General features: G+C 38.0%; 1 protein-coding gene across 3 annotated transcripts in view; it reads left to right on the forward strand.

Moving 5' to 3' along the window:
* Window positions 1-142: 142 nt before the first annotated feature.
* The window catches only part of INTS9 (integrator complex subunit 9), a 101,158-nt gene continuing 83,764 nt past the window's right edge, over window positions 143-17,536 (forward strand). The window contains exon 1 of one of the 3 annotated variants that reach the window (XM_072796108.1): window positions 143-448. In XM_072796108.1, the coding sequence (XP_072652209.1) occupies window positions 440-448 (9 nt within the window). In that variant the 5' untranslated portion in view covers window positions 143-439. Of the gene's footprint in view, window positions 576-17,536 lie in introns of all 3 variants that reach the window. The other 2 variants (XM_072796107.1, XM_072796109.1) reach the window with 2 other exon arrangements.

Genomic DNA, 17,536 nt, shown 5'->3' on the forward strand with positions numbered 1-17,536 from the left:
CGACATCCAGGGGCCCCAGGGAACTACAGCTCCCGGCAAGTCCCGCGCCAATCCGCCTTCCCACAGGGAGGGGGGGAAAGGAGGACGCCAGAGCCATGGGGACTACACATCCCAGAATACCATGCGTCCCAGACCCACAGAGGGGACATGATTTCATGCTGGGGTGCAGAGGGAGGATGAATTGGCGGCGGGGATGAATTTGAGTTGGCCGAAGGAGGCGTTAGAGAGGAAAAGGGACGGAAGAGAAAGATGACCACAGTTCCCAAGATGCACCCAGGGAAGACTACATTTCCCATGATGTCCCGGGGAAGGGGGCGTGGAGAAGAAAGGACTGCATGTCCCGCGATGCTCTCGGCTGGCCGGTGGCGGAGATTGAACCGGAAGACGCTTTCTGCGTGTGAGAAGTGGAGTGTCTGGTGCTGAAAACCAGAAGTCCAATATGAAACTGGTGAGTCTCTGCTCCTAGGTCAGAGGCCAAAGGTGATGCCGTATCCTTTTGGACTTCTTCGTTTGCACCTTGGGAAGGGGAGTAGAAAATGGAGTGAGCCAAGGAAAGCGCTGCTGTTGTTGAGGAGGTTTGAATCTAATCCCCACCCCCAACCCCCCCCCCCCCCCCCCAGCTGCCTGGAGATCTCCATCCTTTAACGGGTCCCTTTGGTTAGATAAGACGTTGACTCTGTCGCGTTTTTTCTCCTACAAACGGAGGTTGGGCTTTTTGAGCTAGGTTTGACTTCTCAGCTCCACGTGAGTGTTGAACTAGATTAACTTCTTTCCATACTGTTGGCACTCGAGCGTTTCTCCCTGCCGCTGTTGAGGCTGTTTTTGTTAGATGTGAGCAGACAGCAGAAAATACTGGGCAGAGAGGAGTTATTAAATTTTGTGTGACAGACAAAATTGCCCTAGGACTTTAGAGAAGGACGAAATCAGGGTGTGATGTAGGAGGATTGGAGTCTTAAAGCCTGCGTATAGGGGGCCGAGAGGAGGTTTTAAGGCATTCCACCCTAGGGACTGCATGGGTCAAGGTTAGAGGGAACATGCCAGTGTACCTAAAGTCTTTGCATCGCAAAACCTAAACACATTGCTTATAGAAAAGCTTCTCAGACCTTTATTTTAGGGCATTTTACTTACTCTGCATAGATCCAACTAGTTTATTCTACCCGTATGGAATTAATAACAGCGTTAATTAGGAGGTGTTAGATGCTGTTTCTCAACCATTTAAAATTAAAGATCCTGCAGCCAAGTATGTTAGGCTTTACTTTCTATGATGTTTATACAAAAACAAAAGGTTTCTCTTCTTTTTTAAAAAGATTTTATTTATTTATTCATGAGAGAGAGAGAGAGAGGCAGAGACACAGGCAGAGGGAGAAGCAGGCTCCATGCAGGGAGCCCGACGTGGGACTCGATCCCGGGACTCCAGGACGGCGCCCTGGGCCAAAGGCAGGCGCCAAACCGCTGAGCCACCCAGGGATTCCCCGAAGGTTTATTTTCTTATTTAAACATACTTTTCCAAAATGTATGCTCCGGTGCGGCCCCCCCCCCCCCCGCCGCCCCCCCGCATATACTCTGTACAGTGTCAGCTGTTTCCTGAAAAGAAGTATGAGAAAGTATTAAAGGAGATTCAATTCCAAACCTGCTGCCATTTAAAGCTGGTTATGTATGTTCGTTTGCTTCTGGATCTGTGTGGGAAACATTTAAGAATGCAGAATTGAAAGTCACTGCCTTGCCCTGTAGAAGCATGCAATTGAATGAAGAAGGTAGAAAAGAAAGCCAGAATTAATTCATTGCATTCACGGTAAAATAAAGATGTGTTCAGGGTTTGGGGAATTGAGAGGATAATGAGGTGGGAGAAAGGTGGAAGACAGCTTCCTGGAAAGGACTCGAACTGATAAGAAAAATGAGTAGGCCAGGGCCTTCCATGAAGAGGGTTCAGGTTATAGGTACAAAAAAGCTTGCACCTGAATGATCATGGAACACAAACCATGATTCCCCAGTAAACAATAAATCACACTGGTATGCTTGGTGAAAAGGCATGCAAGTGTGAAACAATTTTTTCCTTAAAAACGCACTTGGCTGAGAGTATCAGAGAGCCAAAGTTTACTTTATGTATACTTTGGTTTGCTCATAATATCCTCCTGCTTAATTTATTTACAGACGTGGAAACACGTAAAAAGGGAAAAGAGTAAAAACTTATTTTTTTTCCTTGAAGAACCAAAATATGCCTCGTAGAAAGAAGAAGTGTTTATTATATCTATGGTCCCTCCCGCTTTATTTTCAATCCACGTGTTACATGTTAAAACTCATTTGGTAGTTGTTAGATGATCTTTAATGCAGAATTACCATCAACATAGCATTTCAAAAACATTGACGCTCACTCAGTAAGACTTCTCGTGTGTTATACCTCATAAAGTTGAAATAAATCATCTCGTGGCCTAAAATTTTTAACTTTGTGTACTGCTTCAGGAATATGTAGTAATACTTTATGTAAAATGCTTTATTTACATTTATATCATGAAAAACAGAAATACATTTTATTGAGGATATCATTGTTTTTGAGATAATGACTTCCCAAAATACCCTCCCCATGCACAATCTATGACCAGTTGATTGATTCTACTTCTGTTCTTGAACAAGTCTCTTTCTCTCCATCCCACTAATACTGCCTTTGGACTGACTCTTTTCACTTGACACTTAGAATTCAACAATACTTTCTAACTGATCTCCCTGCGTTCAAACTTCACCCCATCCAGTCTGTTCTTTACTCTGCATCCCATAAGTTAAATTGCAGAGTTCCATAAAAACCTAGTATCTTCCTTTGCCCTTAGGATAAAGTCTTATAATTTTTAACTTGGCTTACTTGGTCCTGCAGAATATGGCCCTGCCTACCTCTCCAGGCTCATGTACCTAGCCTTCATCTCCCTTGCTCTCTTGGTTCCAATTATATTGTACATCTTCCAGTTCCTTCAGCTCACCATGTGTTTGCCTCAGGGACTCTTAAGTGTGTTGCTTTGCATACAGTGCTTTTTTTGCCTGCCTAATTTCTTCATTTGTCTCAGGTCTCTGTTTAGTACTTCTTTAAGGTTTCCTTGAATTGGGTGCCACTGTTATGTGCTTCCATGGCACATTTTCTTTTTGTAGCCCTGGTAATTATGGGTTTTATGTTTGTCCTCCCTCATATAGTCCCAGGGCCTGACACATAGTATGATCCCACTGAGTCGTACTTGAATAAATAATTTCTGAAGGATTGTCAAGGTCTGTGAATACTGATAAGAAAAGATTAAGGAGTGTATCTAAAACATTAAAATAAGCGGTATCCTTTGGAGTAAAAAAATATATATTTGCTACCTTTTGTGGAGCAATTACTGTGTGCCAGGCACTGTACTAGGTACTTGTGGTGTGGTGTCCCACTTACTCCTTCCATCTGGGTGATAGTATTCCCATTTTACATATGAAAAGTCTGAGCATCAGGAAAGTGGAGTGGCTCAAAGTTACACAGATGAAAAATGTAATAGAACCAAGATCTGAATCTGAGATTCCTTCCTTCAGACTCTTTTGCCTCATGAGGGCCGGGATTCCAGCACCTTTCAAAGTACATGATATATGTTATCTCTTAATAAAAGGAGACCAGAGTGCACACTGTGAGAGTTTATTCTAGGCTATTTTTTAAATTAGCATTAAATATGAGTTTGATTAAATTAAGATCTTTTAAAAAGATTATTGTTAAAAAAAATTAAAGTTTGGAAACTTCCTTGATAATATAAAGGGCTCCATATCAGACCATACCAATTGAGTTGAAGGCCCAAGTTAGTTTTTATACTACCCAATTTAACCTCTGTAATACCATTTACAGTGCTCTAACTTTACACATCACTCTCTTGATGGCTTTTCACACACCCGAGGGAAGACTATGGATGTCATTATAAAATAATCCATGAATATCTCCTTAGAAAGATACCATCTCAAAGGATTTTAATTACTGGCTATAATCTAATGCAGTATTCAGGCAGCTTTATTTAACTGAAGAAAACTTATTGGCACCTGTAGTTAACCTGAATTATTTTTAAAGAACAGAAAAATTCGAAGTGTATCCTCTAAATTAGCATATTTTATAGCATGCTCTATTATTAGTATAAATTGAGCCTGATGGCCAATTCAGCAAAGGATAGAAACTAAAATTCATCAGGGTCCTTAGCAAAACATCATGGAACAAAAAAATACTGAATACGTTGACAAATTGAGTTTGAAATACCATATCCAGGAATTTAGTCATACAAAGAGATGAAGACTAAAGTGACTAAGATAGTAAGAAGCAATTCAAGAAAGCAATATGTGGAACGCCTGGGTGGCTCAGCAGTTGAGCGTCTGCCTTTGGCTCAAGGTGTGATCCCAGGATCCGGGATCAAGTCCCACTTCAGCCTCCTCCCGGGGATCCTATGTCTCCCTCTGCCTACGTATCTCTGCCTCTCTCTCTCTCTGTGCGTGTCTCTCATGAATAAATAAATAAAATCTTTAAAGAGAAAAAAAAATGCAGCATGTGTCATACTTTCTATGGATCAGGAGATGGAGACAATCTTCTAATTTATTAAGTCAACAAAGATTTATTATGCAACTACAGTATACTGTTGGCATTCAAAGTTTTAATACTTTCCATTTTAACTCTTACATTCGACCTCAAAGATTGATGACAGGAAATTATTTGTGATTTTGCCAAAACACAAATTTGAGTATGACTGAGGTTAGTGATAATCCAGGCGCCTAGGTGATTCAGTAGGTTAAGCGTCTGCCTTTGGCTCCTGTCATGATCCTGGGGTCCTGGGCTTGTGCCCCACTCCTGGCTCCCTGCTTAGCATGGAGCCCGCTTCTCTCTTTCTCTCTGCCCCTCCCCCCCTCATGTGCTTGGTTTCTCTATCTCAAATAAATAAAATCTTAAAAAAAAAAGATTAGTGATAATCCTTAGTGAATGAGCCTAATAGCCTCAGAATCCATGGCTCTCTGTAGTTTTTGTAGCTCTTTTGTTAAAGTTCTAAAAGAAAGGTCTTTTAAATGTTTGTTATGCTATACTTTTTTATTCATTTTTATTTATATATATTTTTAAAGATTGTGTTTATTTATTCATGAGAGACACACAGAGAGAGGCAGAGATATAGGCAGAGGGAGAAGGAGGCTCCATACAAGGAGTGTGACGTGAGACTCAATTCTGGGATTTGAGCCGAAGGCAGACACTCAACACTGAGCCATCCAGGCGTCCCTATACTTTTTTAATTTAATGGAGGAAATTATATGTTGTAGTTGTATTTACAGATTTAAAAACTCAAGAAGTCCAGGAGATGTTCTTGAGTGATCCCTGCTCATTTATACAAAGTGCTATTACTACTGGCTTTTTGGGGAAGGCTCAAACTTTTAACTCACATTTCTCCTAGGAAAACAGATGGAGCAAAGAAATGTATTCATTGAGTGTTCCCAGTGGAGGACAAATAAAACACCAGTTGGAGTTGCAGATGATCTAGAAGATCTTTGCTTGAAAGGGGCAAATTCTGCCCCAAGGTTAATTTAATAAATCATTAGAAAGGGGTGTGGTTATTCCTCACCTCAGATATGAGAATGATAGATTATTTCTCTAATTTACAGAACTGTAGAATGCTTTCGGCTTCTTAGAACTTGGATCAAAAATAGAAAATCTCTTGCTATAAATTACAAACATTCACAATTTTACCAGTGCTTATTAATTCACCTATTGTGATACAAATTGTTAAAATGTCAACCTGATTTCACTCTTTTCTGTTTCTCTTTGCTGGTTGATTAGAGTGCCCTCATGTGTCTTTATGATGTAATATCATTTTGAGCTTCCCAAAGGTTGTGTTTTATCACCACCCCTGTATGGTAGGTGTTTTTTCTTTCTTTTCTCAAACTGAAAAGCAATATGTAACGTAAGGCCAAGTCACACACTTTATTCAGCAGTGCTGTGAGATAAAAATGGATATTTTACTTTGGGGCATTTCAAAGTCATAATTGTTGTTAACTCAGAAGATTAAATCTTTTATACTTAAGATGAAAAAAGGTGTACCAATAATAGATCTTTTTCAGCAATGAGTTGAGAAATATGACTCACAATATAAGCATGACAGCATTAGTGTTGCATATAACACATCTGTTTTGTGCTTGGTTTGCTTTGAGCACTCAAATGCTGCTGCTGTTGACTCTGATGATTAGTGAAGTGTACTTGACAAGGACCAAGAATGTCACATGGCATGGAAATCAGTTAAACCCAGCATTCCAGAAGGAAAATTTGCTCCTGGCTTGCTAAATGCCAACAGAGGTCCAGACGTACACAGCCCCTCAGATCTCCCATTATTATTCATTTATTCTTTCAACAAATCTTCCTACCACCAGTCTCACTAGGCCTTGCTCAAGGTACTGGGTGTATTGCAGGGAACAAAACATTTACTCCCTGCCTTTATGGAAAGTAACGTCTAGTGGGTTTACTGTGCAATTCAAACAATATTACAGTGAACTTCCTGATGTAGAGATATCATCGGGCACTGGCTCAAGTATTTTTTTAATGTAATGGTCAAATAATGCATCTAATTGTATCCAAAAATATGCCTTCTTAAAATTTTAGCAGTTATGGCCAACTTGCCCACTAGTTTACCATTGTACCTGTAGTGTATGAGAATGCATTTCCTCCCCCCTTGCCAACAATGCCATCTGTTTCTTTACTCTTACTATGTGTCTTACTAATGCAACTTTCTTCTTTCATCAATCCTCACACCCTCTTGTCTCTTAAACTTCAGCCATTTTTAGTAAAACATCCTTACGGTAGTGGTATATGGATGTGGGAAATGTACCAGAAAAGGGAACACATTTCTTCATATATAAAAAAATAGTGTCATAAGAATCTTTAAAAGGAATCTTTAAAAAGAATCTGTGGTATTGCTTTGAAAATGCTGATGCGGGACGCCTGGGTGGCTTAGCAGTTGAGTGTCTGCCTTTGGCTCAGGGCATGATCCCAGGGTCTGGGATGGAGTCCCACATTGGGCTCCCAGCGAGGAGCCTTCTTCTCTCTCTGCCTATGTCTCTGCCTCTCTCTGTGTGTCTCTCATGAATGAATGAATAAATAAATAAATAAATAAAATCTTAAAAAAAAATGATAGTGCTGATGCATGGGTGTAGTGATTAAGATGGCAGCAGTATCATGGGATCAAATGGATTGGAGAGGCAGCCAGGACAAGTGTGTGTAAATGACAGAGGAGATCCTGCATCATCCCCAGAAAAGGAATAATCTGTGAGATGAAGCTAGAATTTCACATATCAGGAAGGACTAAGGAAAAGATAGATGCCAGAATTTGCAGAAATCATGAAAAAAAGCAAGACTGCAAACCAAAAGGATGAAGGGAAATAAGAAAGACTGTAAGGAGAAACAAGACAGTTTGAAAAGCAACCCCAAGGCACTCAGTGATCAAGTCTAAGAACTGTGGTGGGAACTGTACTGTGAGAAAAACAGGAAGTTTCAGGTGTCCCTGATTGACCATATATCTGAAGGGAATGCCTTGAAAGTCTAAAACATTTAAATCTATTGAAAGCACAACTGAATGAACTTTAGCGCTCTCAAGGATATGTAGTCAGATAGATGATATTCAAGAAACTGATTTTTTAATAGGAATTGCAAAACATGGGATGCCCGGGTGGTCCGTAAGCGGTTGAGCGACTGCCTTCAGCTCAGGGCATGATCCTGGAGTTCCGGGATTGAGTCCCACATCGGGCTCCCTGCATGGAGCTGCTTCTTCCTCTGCCTAAGTCTCTGCCTCTCTCCTTCTATGTCTCATGAATAAATAAATAAAATCTTTAAAAAAAAAAAAAAAAAAGGAATTGCAAAACAAAAACCCTCTTTGCCCTTAAGATACAGTTTGTTTTTTCATCACTCATGTTTATAAAGGGGTGGGGGGAGGTGAATAATAACAGGTTTCTTGCATAATCCATTCCTCAGATTTATGTATGGCCTAAGCAGATTCTCTTTTCCTAAATACAACATTTCTGCATTTTTCTATTTCAGTAAAATAGAGGAAGGCATAATTAGATGTTCTAATTTAATAAGTCTTCCTTCCCATATGTTTTCCAGCATGAGTGAACAAACAGTTGTATTAATAATGTAGAGGATATTATTATTATAACCATTACCTTTCTTTTTACATTTTTAAAGCAGCTTTATTGAGGTATTGTTTATATGCCACAGAATTCATGCACTTAAAGGGTACTATGCAGTGACTTTTAGTAAATTTAGAGTTGTGCAACAATCACCACAGTCCAGTTATAGAATATTTCCATCACTCCAAAAAGATCCCTTGTGCCCATTAGCAGTCAATCCCCATTACGACCTCCAAGCTCAGGCAACCACTTAGGTACTTCCTGTCTTGTAGATTTGCCCTTTCTTGTCATTTCATATAAATTGACTACTACAATATGCAATCTTTTGTGTCTGACTTCTTTCACTTAGCATAGTGTTTTTGAGGTTCACCCATATTGTAGCATATAGTGCTTAATAATATTCCACTATATGAGTATACCACATTTTGTTTATCCATGTGATAAACATTGGATAGACATTTGTTTTCACTTTGGAGCTATTGTTGCATGGAAGGTTTCCATTTCTAGTATCTCCATGTTTTCATTTCTTTTTCTTGCATGATTGCACTGGCTAGAACCTCCAGTACAGTACTGAAGTGGTGTGAGCAGACATCCTTGTCAGTCTTCCCTGTTTCCAACCTGAAGGGGAAAACATTTAGTCTTTCACTATTGAATATGATGTGAGCTGTAGGATTTCTGTAGATATCCTTAGTCAAGTTAAAGATGTTCTCTTCTGTCCTTAGTTTGTTGAGCATCTTTATCATGGATAGGTCTTGGATTTTATCAAATGCTTTTTTGAGGGTAATCAAGATGATCATATACTTTTTGTCTTTTTTTATATTAATATAAGGGAATAATATGTTCAATGGTAAGTCAGTCTTACATTCCAAGTATAATTCCCACTTGGTCATGATGTATAATCTTATAGACATATTGCCAAATTGGTTTGCTAATATTTTGTTGAGGATTTTTGCATATATATTCACAAGAGATATTCTGTGGTTTTCTTGTAATTAGTCTTTGGCTTTGGTATCAGAGTATAATATATAATATTGTTCTCTTAGAATGAGTTGGGAAATGTTCCCTCCTCCTGGAGGAGTGCTCAAAGAATTTATCAGTTCTTTATTTTTTAAGATTTTATTTATTTGTTCATGAGAGACACACAGAGAGAGGCAGAGACATAGGTAGAGGGAGAAGCAGGATCCTCATAGGGAGCCCAAAGCAGGACTCAATCTCTGGACCCCAGGATCATGCCCAGAGCAGAAGGCAAACGCTCAACCGCTGAGCCACCCAGATGGTCCCTATATCAGTTCTTCTTTAAATTTGTAATAGAATTCTTCAGTGAAGCCATTTGGGCCTGGGCTTTTCTTTGTTGGCAGATTTTTAATTGACTATTTCACTTTCTTTACTTGCTATGGGTCTCTTCAGATTTTCTGTTTGTGCATTACACTTTTTAGAAATTGTAGTAAAATATCCACAACATCATAAGATTAACTATTTTAACCATTTTTAAGTGTAGAGTTCAAAGGCAGTAAGTATATTCACATGGATGTGTGACCATTACTATCCATCCCCAGATATCACTTAGTATGACATCGTCAAGGTTTATCCATGTTGTAGCATGTCTCAGAATTTTCTTCCTTTTTAAGTCTGAATAATATTCCACAAACATTTATACTACATATCGATTATCCATTCATCTGTGTATGCACACTTAAGTCATTTCTACCTTTTGGCTATTATGAGTAAAGCTGCTTTGAAGATGGTTGTACATAGATCTGTTAATCTCTGCTTTGAATTGTTTGGGATATTTATCCAGGAATAGAATTGCTGGATCACATGGTAATTCTCCATTTGACTTTTTTGAGGCATGAACATACTGGTTTTTTTAACAGCATGTGCACCTGCACCATTTTATATTCCCAGTAACAGTATACGAGGGTTCTGATTTCTCCACATTTTCATCACTCGCCAACACTTATCATTTTCTGTTTGTTTTGATAATAGCCATCCTAATGGGTGTGAACTAGCGTCTCACTGTGATTTTCATTACATTTCCCTAATGCTTAGTGATGTTGAGCATTTTTGTATGTTTTGAGATAGGTAATATATGTACATTGTTTAATAAAATAATAAAACTGTACAGGTTTAAGGGAGAAGAAAAAGTGAAGAGACCTGCTCCTATCATTATCTTCCTCCCCAATCTCTATTATCAGTTTCTTGTATACCCTTCAGAGATATTCTGTGGATTTGCATTTATGTAATATCCATCCCTTTTTAATATTTTATGTAATAGTAAGACGCTACCCACACTGGTTTTGCAAATTCCTTTTTCTAAGTTAGAAATGTATCGTACCTATCATTTCATATCAATATCTAGAACTGGTTTGTTTTATAAAACACTACATACTCATACCTAATGAATCAAAGTCTACATTTAATAAGGTCTTGGAGGGGCGGCCCGGGTGGCTCAGCAGTTTAGCGCCACCTTCAGCCCAGAGCCTGATCTTGGAGATCCGGGATCGAGTCCCACGTCGGGCTTCCTGCATGAAGCTTGCTTCTCCCTCTGCCTGTGTCTCTGCCTCTGCCTCTCTCTCTCTCTCTCTCATGAATAAATAAATAAAATCTTTAAAAATAATAATCATAATAATAAGGTCTTGGATCATTTGTTTTCACAGTACTCCATTGTAGACAATGAAATATTTTCATTGCTCCTTTCAGATATTTTTAAAAATATTTCCAACACACACTTTGTATTTTCATTGTCTAAAAGATGAATTTAGACTTATGGATGTTAAGCTGGAAGATAAAGTTCTACTATCCCACCTACATCCCTCACTACAATTTTGAAATCATTCATTGTTAAAGTTTAGGGCATGGTTTCTTGCTAATATAAAACATAACATATTAAATTAGTGTCAACATACCTCAAAAATATGTTCATACCATTGCTGGAAAATAAATCAGTTGCGCAGTGTTTTGTTGTTTAGATATGCCATAATTTATCTAGCCAAACCTTCATCGATGAGCATTATGTTGTTTCCAGTCTTTTGCAATTAGAAATCATGTTGCACAATAATCTCCTTTGTGAGCATCTATGGAAGTATATTTGTAGGATACATTTCTGGGTGAAATGGATGGTTCAGAGAGTATGTGCGTTTTTAATTTCATTTTATTGCTGAAAAGCCCCCTAGAGACTTATCAGATTACACTATCTCCAACAGCATATCCCAGTGTACCACTACAGTGTTACCGTCAAACTGTCTTATTTTTTCTCTCACTGAAAAGTGAAAAAATGATCTGTTATGATACTTTTTAAAACTTTTCTTCAATGTGTAAAATGTAGAACATCTTTTCATGTGTCTACAAAAACATCTGTATTTCTGTTTTCTTCTCAACTCTTTTATCTCACTTGATCTATTTTACAGTACTACACTTTTATTTTTGTAGTTTTAGAGTGTATTTTAATATTTTGTAGTATATGTTCCCACTCATTGCTCACTACTTTAGAATTTTCCAGACTGCTCTCATTTATTTTTTTCATATAAAATTTAGAATTTTAGATGTCCTATAAAGGTGAGAATTATTAGTTCCCAGTAAAATCGTTCTCATATTTTTATTGGAATCAGGCTAAATTTATAAAATGTAAGAAGAGAATTGACTTACAACATATCAAGCCTAAAGAACAAATGTCTTTTCCTTTACTTGAACCTTTTCTTAAACATTATATTTTTTATTGTTACTGTAATTGGACTCTTTTCCTACATAGTTTACATATAAAAAGGGTATTTCTTTTTTGTATCCTCTCTACAACCCCTTGTTGAATTCTTTATTTTAATTTTTAGTAGTTTTTCCAGCTAATGTTCAGTGCGTTTTCCTGGTGTATAACTTTGTAGATAATCTTAAACCTCGTTTTTATTCTGTGGTGTAATTTCACTGGCTTATACTTGCAGTCTAGTTCAGAATAGGAATGGTGGTGGTAGACATCTCTTTTCTATTTCTGACATAAATGGACACGCTGCTTTAATGCAACATGTCACTGTTATATCAGGTTTTGGCTTGAAATTTTGCATATTTTAATTTACATGCCATAGCTACCTACTTTCTTGCTCCAGAATTTTCTAGTCACTAATAAAGTGAGGTTCTTTCACATAGACCAACAATAAGTTATTTTTTAAGGGGAAGATCTATTTGTGTTGTACCGTATTGTTTGTTCTAGGCAGTTAATTATATCTTACAAGCTATTTCCAGACTTTTGAGAAAACAATGGTTTTTATAACTTAAAGTCTTGGGTGGTGTATACCAGATTCACAGAAATAAAAGACTTCTATGACCTTAAGAGAAAATTGCAGGGTTTCCTTAGAAAACAGAAAAGCCAGAAATAGTCTCTCTCTGTACTTAAGAGACAGGCCTGATAAAGGCAAGAAATGTAAACAAATCAGTCTGTTAAAATAAACATAATTACCACACCAAAAAAAAAAAAAAAAGAAAAGAAAAATCTCTGTAGAAACGAAAAAAGGGTCAGAGCCCTAGGCAGGGGCTTATTTATTTTAGGCTATATTTGATTCAAGCTATGTAGATCCAATAGGAAGAAACTGTCAGTGAACAACTGTGTGATGGTTAAAATTAACAGATAAGAGAAGCAATAACAAAAATCCTTTGTTTGGCTGTATGAGCCAACAAATGTTATTAAATGCATATCTCCTATAAAACCTCCTTGATGCCCTGGGACGAGCTAACGATGAATTAAGACATAGATCCTACTATCAGTAAATATTTAACAAACCATGGACAGAGTGTATTGTGTATGCTATATACGTATGTGACTAAGTGTATGCAGTTTTAAGTAAGACTGTGATAAAGACAGTAGTGGTGTATGTAATTTTAGGATTATAAAAGATGTTTTCCAAACAGAAAGTCAAAGTTGCCTACAGAAGTATAATTTGAGTTGGCCTTGAAAAGTATGTTGGCTGGCAAATAAGTCAGAGGAAGAGTTTTGTGTCATTGCCATTGGGGTCAGGGATGGACTTGCTGGGGGTTATCAGGAATGAAATTACAAAAGTAGATTGAAGCCACAGTAGTGACTGAATACGAGACTTAGTGGTTTGGACAGTAGCAGAATAAGGATATATAAAAAATATATATTTTAAGGGAGTTTGGGAGCTTTACAGCTTTACTGTAAGAATGTTTAAATACCTGGAGCCTTTAAATTTATCCCTTGGGAAATCTAGGACAAAGGAGTTAGAAGAACTGTATTTTACACACTTAAGAAAAACTTTGGGATGTGAAATCAAAAAGTATGATTCACTGCAATTATAGAAAATATTGTGAAAAGTGAAATATAATCGAAACAAGAAGCATCAGGCAGTTTAGCAAATGCATCAAAACAAATGCAGAGTCAGAATTTACCCTGCTTAGGACAAGAGTTTTCTTTTTTTTTTTCTTTTTTGAAGATTTATTTATGTATTTGACAGTGCAAGAGAACACAATCAGAGGGAGAGGGAAAAGCAGACTCCGTGCTGAACAGGGAGCCCAACTTTGTGGGGTTCGATCCCAGAACCCTCATATCATAACCTGAGCTGAAGGTAGATGCTTAACTGACTGAGCCACGTAGACGCCTCATGGACAAGATTTTTCTAAGCACTTTATGAGACCTCATAAGCAGTAACAGAATTCGTAGGTACATCAGAAAGTGAAAAGAATCCAGAGAATCAATGGGAACAGTTGACGGGCACCATTTAAGAACAATACCTAGGTAGGAAAAAAAGGAAAGAACAGAGACAGTGAATTCCTTGACATTCACCTTTATTGAGTAAAAGCTGGGCAAAAGTCTCTTTCCTGCAAAACTGATAAATGCATAGAATATTCTTGGTTACATCGACAGCTTGAATATAGATAAATCACTAGAAAGTGTGATGCCATCCTCAGATTTTTTTGATATAATTTTCATACAGTTAAAGTGGCATAAATTTCAAGTGTGCATATAGTTTGATGAATTTTTATCTAGTTATACTTCCATGTATGTTCTCATTTGTGTCTGGCTTTAACTCAACATGTTGTTGACCTGAAAGTTTTGAAGGATGAAAACTGTTGACTTGTTGGCTAACCTATGTCACCCGTGTATAAAGAGCAACTTCCTAGAGGACTGGCAAACTGCCTGTGGGACTACCATCTCTTTGTAGGGTTCCTGAAGGGACCCTAAGACATTCAGCCTGGTAAAACCTATTTCTGGGCTTGGCAAGCTGCTGTGATTCCGTAGGAGGCTGTCGGGCAAACACAACATGGTTTCTTTTAGAAAGAAATCGATCTGACTGAACTATCAGAGTTCTACAGAGGGACTAAATAAAGCTTGTTTCTTTAATTCACTCGAATTTTGGAATGCTTTTCTCAAAAATAACTATTATAGAATCAATAAATACTCTTAATTTTTTTCAGAATATAATTGAAAGCTATAAAGAAGGAAGCAAAAATCACCTGTCATCTCACTACCTAGAATAATCACTGTTTAACGTTTTGGTGTATAATCTGTTCTGGTGGATGTGTGCACAGATAGCGTTCTATATCAGTAACTCTAAAGTAATAAATCTGTTAGGATAAGATTCTACTCTTAGTGATAGGAAGCCCGAAATAGGGCTTAAATAGGGTTGATGTTTCTCTCTTAAGTAAGTGATGTCTGAGGGTAAGTAGTCCAGGGCTGATATGGCAGGTCCATGATCCTTAGAGTCCCAAACTCTTTGCTGACTTATTGCCCCATCATCTTCAATATGTGGCTCACTCTCTATGATGCAATATGACTCAGGTCCTTATTTCTAGCCAGGAGGAAGGGGCAAAGAAAGGATGCCCCTTCCCTTTGTTAGTTTCTCAGACTTGAACACACTCCTTAGATCTACTTTTTTTCAGCCAGAATTTACATTGCTACATCTAGTTGCAAGAGAGACTGGGAAATAGTCTTTACTCCAGGTGGCCATAATTCCAGCTGAGATTTGAGGTTCTCCTGTAAAAAGACAGAGAGGGATACAGATAATGAGACAACTGTGTCACAAGCCTTTCCATTTTAAATATCTGTATCACTCATTTGGGGTATTTTTATAGTATTACATTACATGAATTTATTGTGCTTTTGGACATTGTGGTTTCTGTCCCCTACTGTCCTGCACAATGCTGAAGAGAACATATTTTTATTTACTTTTTTTGCACCTATCTAGTTTTTTGCTTAGTATAAGTGAGTTTCTTAAGTAGAATTGTGAGGTCAAGGACTATATATGCACATTTTAAATTTTGACTTGGTATTGCTTTTCAGAAATTCTTTCATTTTTATCCACCAAGAGTAACTGAGAGTTTCCATTTTCCCACATCTTCATGATTAGTTTCTTCATGTGAGACCATTTTCTCACAAGTGTAGTTTTAATCTGCACTTCTATTACTTGTAGAAAGTTGACTACTCTGCATTAGTTTTTGGTGTTTTGTGATTTGGGTATGTTTTGAGGGCCCTTTCTATTCTTTTACAAATTACCTGTTTATGGTTTTTCCCTGTTTTTCTGTTGGAATCTTTGTCTTTTTTCTTACTCAGTTATTAGAGTTCTTCATATATTAAGGTTATCGATTCTTTGTCTTGGCTTTATAAATGGTTTTTGCCAGTGTATCACTTTTTGCTTTGTTTAGAATAGTTTCAGCCATACCAAAGTTTTTAGTAAAATAAACAAATCTATTGTTACTTAATTCTCAGATCATGGCTTTAGGATGGTACTTAAAAGTCCTTTTCTATGCCAGGACTTTAATATATGCCAATATTTCCCTGAAGCTTTAGAATTCCTCTACGTGCATTCTGTACAAAGACTTTGCAAGAATTGCTTTATCAACCACAACAAAGTGAAAAATCAAAATTAAACTACATCCTCTAGCAAGTGTGGGTGTCCCTGCTGCTATTTTTGTAGAATCAATATTAATTAGTAAAAGAAGCTGCTGCTTCTGTTCTCTCCCAAGGACCCAGGTGGTACAGGCAAAGGAAAACTCTTTACTCTGACCCCTGACATGTTAACTGGTGTGACTTTTTTTTTTTGGTCCAAAAGCCTTTTCTAGACCCCACCACTAATTGCTGATAGCCTGGTTTTTGTCCAGACATAAATGCATGTGAAGAACCCAGCATGAAGTGCTCGGTAAATGGTAGCTGTTTTTATAAACTTCTTCACTTAATCAAAAGCAGTTTGTAAATTCATTTCTTTGAAAATCTGAAGTGACTGAAAGAGGCTTCTTCCCAATCCATCTAGAAGCATACTCATTTAATTGAGTTACGCATATTCTTCTCTTTGCTAATATGCATTATTTCTGGCACCTTCCCTCTAAATAGAACAGTTTTGTCAACATTGAAAGTCTGTTCAAGGGGCACCTGGATGGCTCAGTCAGTTGGGCATTCGACTCTTGGTTTCAGCGCAGCTCATGCTCTCAGGGTTGTGAGACTGAACCCCCGCATCTGGCTTCAAGCTCAGCAGGGAGTCTGCATGAAGATTCTCTCTCCTTTAACCCCCTCCATTCTCTTTCTCTCTCTCTGATAAATAAATAAATCTTTAAAAGACAAGAAAAGAAAATCTGTTCAGTTAGGTAACACCTCTTTCCAGTTATCTACACAAATGCCCAGGAAACTCCCTTGTGACCATGGTATCTCTGCTCTCTCCTGCATGGTTGACTCTGATGTCCACAATTTTCTAGACAAACAACTTTTTTTTTTCCTGTGAATTATGTTTATTGGGATATAAGGGATGGGTTTGGAAACCTTATGTGGGTTATGCCTCACCTGGTAAATGTCCATTCTAATCTTCCTGCGATAGCTTCTGAAGCTTTTTCTTTTTCTTGGAGCTGCTCTTGCTGCCAGAAGCCTCTTCAGGTCCACTGCTGAGTGGCTTCTCTTTAGAATTTCCTCTTTTGGGGGTGGGGGTGGGGGTGGGGGGATGTTCCTGTTTACTGTCTCTTCAGCATCACTACTAACCGGCTCCTCCTTGGAAAAAGGAGACAGATGGGCCTTCCATTCCAATCTCCTGTGGAGTTTCCTGGGGCTTTTGCTTTGTCTTCTTTTTGGGTCTTTCACTTTGGGTCTCCTCACACTCCTCCAGGGTACTACTGCTGTTTTCTGGAGATATGATGGCAAGGGCGGCCAGCTGTTTTTTCTTCATCAAGTGTTTCTTCTCCTGCTTCTCCAGTTTTCTAGCCATCTCAACTGTCGCTTCCTCTGCCTAGCTGCAAAGACTGCAGGATCTCCAGACCTCCTTTCTGGTTTCATTGGCTGGACAATGAACCTTGAGCCAATGCGTTATCTGTGGTTTGGGGAGGGGAAAGTGCACGATTTTTTTAAAACATGACTAGAATAAATTCCTAGCTTACTCTTGAATTAATATTAAATTAAGAAGTCTCCTTGTTGATGCTG

Source organism: Canis lupus, chromosome 24 (assembly GCF_048164855.1).
Source record: "Canis lupus baileyi chromosome 24, mCanLup2.hap1, whole genome shotgun sequence".
Classification (NCBI taxonomy): Eukaryota; Metazoa; Chordata; class Mammalia; order Carnivora; family Canidae; genus Canis; species Canis lupus.